At 42.5% G+C, this 3,420-nt stretch overlaps 1 protein-coding gene across 1 annotated transcript; it reads right to left on the bottom strand.

Annotated features, from left to right (window-relative positions):
- Positions 1–816: 816 nt before the first annotated feature.
- On the bottom strand, positions 817–3,211 carry foxb1a (forkhead box B1a). Its single transcript, XM_080871473.1, has one exon. It carries the CDS (start codon positions 2,795–2,797, stop codon positions 1,856–1,858), a length of 942 nt encoding a protein of 313 aa, XP_080727599.1. The 5' UTR covers positions 2,798–3,211; the 3' UTR covers positions 817–1,855.
- Between the last annotated feature and the right edge of the window lie 209 nt (positions 3,212–3,420).

The following is a 3,420-nucleotide window of genomic DNA, read 5'->3' as shown; positions in this document are numbered from 1 at the left end:
AGTGAATGAGGGAGAATGAAGTGGCCCGAGCCCCCTTATTTGATCTACTGGATTGTATAAAGTGACGGAATTCTAATGTATTTGCTCAATGCCCCGAAATAGGCTGTTGCTTTTCTATAGAGGATGCAGAAACGTCACGTTATTTTTTCAACACTAAAAAAAAACAAAAAAAACACACACACACAAAAGTTAAAAAAGCGTATTTGGCAGCCTACGTAGGTATCTCCCTCCGTCTGTATTTACACAACCTGTTGGATAATGTCCCCTGAAATAGAAAAAAAGCACAAGGTTGAAACGTTCAGATGCTCTTTTTATAGGAACGAGGGGGAAAAAATGAACATGGCGCTTATTTAATTACCCTCTGTGACGTCTGAAGTCGAAATTATGTAACACTTAATTTAGACACTGTTTGCAGCTTTTCTAAATGTTTATTGTCGGGCCTAATCGTGTTTAGCTCAGCTTGATGAATGAGCCTGGTTGTCTGCGCTGTGGCCAGGGCATCGCAGCTCCATGCATCCTAATCGGCTGCACGATTCATTTCTCTGCCCACAGCCTCCACTGCCTTTCTCACATTCATAAAATTCGTAAAATCATCCAGTTCTGGATAAAGATTATTATTATCATTATTATTATTATTATTATTATTATTATTATTAGACGGAAATGTAAAACAAATCCCCAAAGTTACATTTACACGATCAAAAAAGCTGCCATTTGTAATAATAATAATAATAATAATAATAATAATAATAATAATAATAATAATAATAATAATAATAATAATTCGTATCGTCTTAGATAAAATCTTCAGAATCATTTTGATTGTTTACTTCACTTTTAATGAGAAAATATTTCGATGACCATTTTTTTCCAATTCATTGCAGACTGTTGGCACACTTTTCGAAAGCACGCATGCTTGCAAAAAAAATTAAAAAAATTAAAAAAAATAATAATAATAAAAAACAATTAAAACAACAACAATACCCACGTCATCATCATCAACAACAACAACAACAACAGCAACAACACAAATTTTAAAATGCATGCTTTACCTAAAAAAAAAAGTACAAATTTACAGCATCTGATACACATGGTCACCACAGCCTTTTAAATTAAATGCTTCACAGAACATTTTCTGGAAAATAGATATCTAAAACATAAAACTAAAAAGTGCATTTTACAACATTTTTAGTATCAGTTATTTTCAATATTCACATCTTGCATTTTGAGGACTTCTCAAAATTCTACTTTTCAATATTGAAAAGAATTTCGTAACTCGGTTTGCTTTCTTTTTTTCTTTTTTTCTTACAGGGATGGTAAGAAGAAATCTAAACCCTATTCCTATTTGGTATACCCTTAACCATCATTCCAGTATTTTTTTTTTCTTTTTATAAAAAAAGCAAACAAAAAGTCATTGCCTCGCAATTTCATTGACATTACAGTGGTCACACAGAAACGGTGCAAAAGTTTTGCCAGTTGATGGAATTGAGAAACTGCAACGGGGGGATTTGGAAGCCACCTTCAAATAAGAGTTGATACTGCCAAAACAAACTCCCCCCCACCTCCCCACAGCCCTCCAATTGGATCCCCTCAGTGGCTCCACTTTCAACACTCGCATTTTAAAATAAACTGAAAAATAGAACTATCAAATAATTTATGATTTCAAGAGCAATACTGTACGATTCTGTGCTGGACTTGACACAATTTAAAGCGACACATTCAACACGAACACAAATAAATCGATATGCAAACTGCAACTCGCCTTGATTCCAACAGCAGAAAATATAAACTTTGGGTTTGGTAAAGGGGCCTTGGAGCCAGCCAGCAGTTCGTTTAATAGAAAAAGTTCAGGTGGTCAGTGCACAGCCACAGACTGTAGAGTGGAGGGGCTCGTCAGAGTCTCACTCGGGGTTGCAGGGCTGCTTTGGCTCGTCGCTGTCTGTGGGGACGTCGGGCTCAGAGACTGTGGAGAGTTTGATAGAAACGCGGGGATGTGGGGAGGTAGCGCCGAGAAACCGGGCATGGACGTCGGGGTGGGCTTGATTGGCACCGGGATAGCCGGTAAGGACTGTCCCCCGTGACACAGGGATTTTATGGGCACGCCATAGGCACTGTAGTCGCTGCTTGCCATGGATATTGGGGCCGCCGTGTCAATCACGCTAGTGTTGTACATGTGGGGCCAGGCTGTCGTCAGCTGGTTGTGAAGCGGGTACCCGGCAGACATGGACTGCATGGTGGAGAACGCCAGACTTCCCGGGACCTTGTATTCTCTGGCGATGATGTTCTCAATTGCAAAGGGGTGTTTGAAAGTTGATGACTGAGACACTCCGAGGTTGTAAGCTGACATCTGAGGGAGGTGTGTGCCGGTGGCTGCCAGGGCGCTCAGTCTCAGCTTGGCTTGCTGTTGGAGGTAATGGGCAGCATCCGACTGCTTGCTGGGAGCCAAATGATCAGACACGGGCAACACTTTGAACCTTTTGCGGCGCCTCAAAAAACTTCCATTCTCAAACATGTCCCCACAGTTGGGGTGCAGAGCCCAGAAACTGCCCTTACCTGGTTGATCTGGGCGCCGGGGGATTTTGATGAAACAGTCGTTAAATGACAGGTTGTGACGCAGAGAGTTCTGCCATCGCTGGGTGTTTTCTCTGTAATAAGGGAATCTATCCATGATGAACTTGTAAATTTCACTGAGTGGCAGCATCTTCTCCGGGCAGCTCTGGATCGCCATGGCAGTGAGCGAGATGTAGGAGTAAGGTGGCTTCTGATCGCTGTACGTGTTTCTCCCCGGACGAGGCATCCTCGGTGTATTTTTTCAGCAAACGCAATAATAATAATAATAATAAAGTAGCTTCCTTTAATTCCTTGGCGAAAGCTTGCTGCTCTTCATGAAAACAACCGCCGCAGAAAGTTTCAGTGCAGGCAGAGCCGGAGTTGGGTCGTGCGCAAAGCAGCCACTCTGAGCGCCTCTGCAGTGTGCAGGCGAACACGGTCGAGGACGGTGCACATTTATGGAGTGACGGCTGCTGCGAGTCTTTCTTCCAAAGTAAGTCAGCTTGTCCCTCTAGCAGAGCTGAATGGACTTCATTTGGCGTCCTTGATAAGACTAGCTAAGCGTATGCCTCCATGGCCTTCCTCTAACCATCTGATAGTTTTATGTAGTGACATGAACAGAAAAGACCCCTGTAGAGGCGCTCCATTAATGTGCCACCTCTTTGCTATCACATGACAATTGCCATGGGAGGAGGGGGCTGGGAGGAAGGCATAATCTGGTTTCATTTACACCTATTTACATGGACACCTTGGGCCAATGGAAATCATTTCCATTTGAAGAAGGAAAAAGGGGCGAGAAGGCTCGGTAACCGGAATTGAACTGCGATGGCACTCAGTGTGTGAAGGTATGCGCTAATACTTCTTCAGCGG

The sequence above is a fragment of the Rhamphochromis sp. 'chilingali' genome (assembly GCF_963969265.1).
Source record: "Rhamphochromis sp. 'chilingali' genome assembly, chromosome: 2".
NCBI lineage: Eukaryota > Metazoa > Chordata > Actinopteri > Cichliformes > Cichlidae > Rhamphochromis > Rhamphochromis sp. 'chilingali'.
Note: the sequence above shows the minus strand (reverse complement) of the source record. Positions and strands in the feature narration are given on the sequence as shown.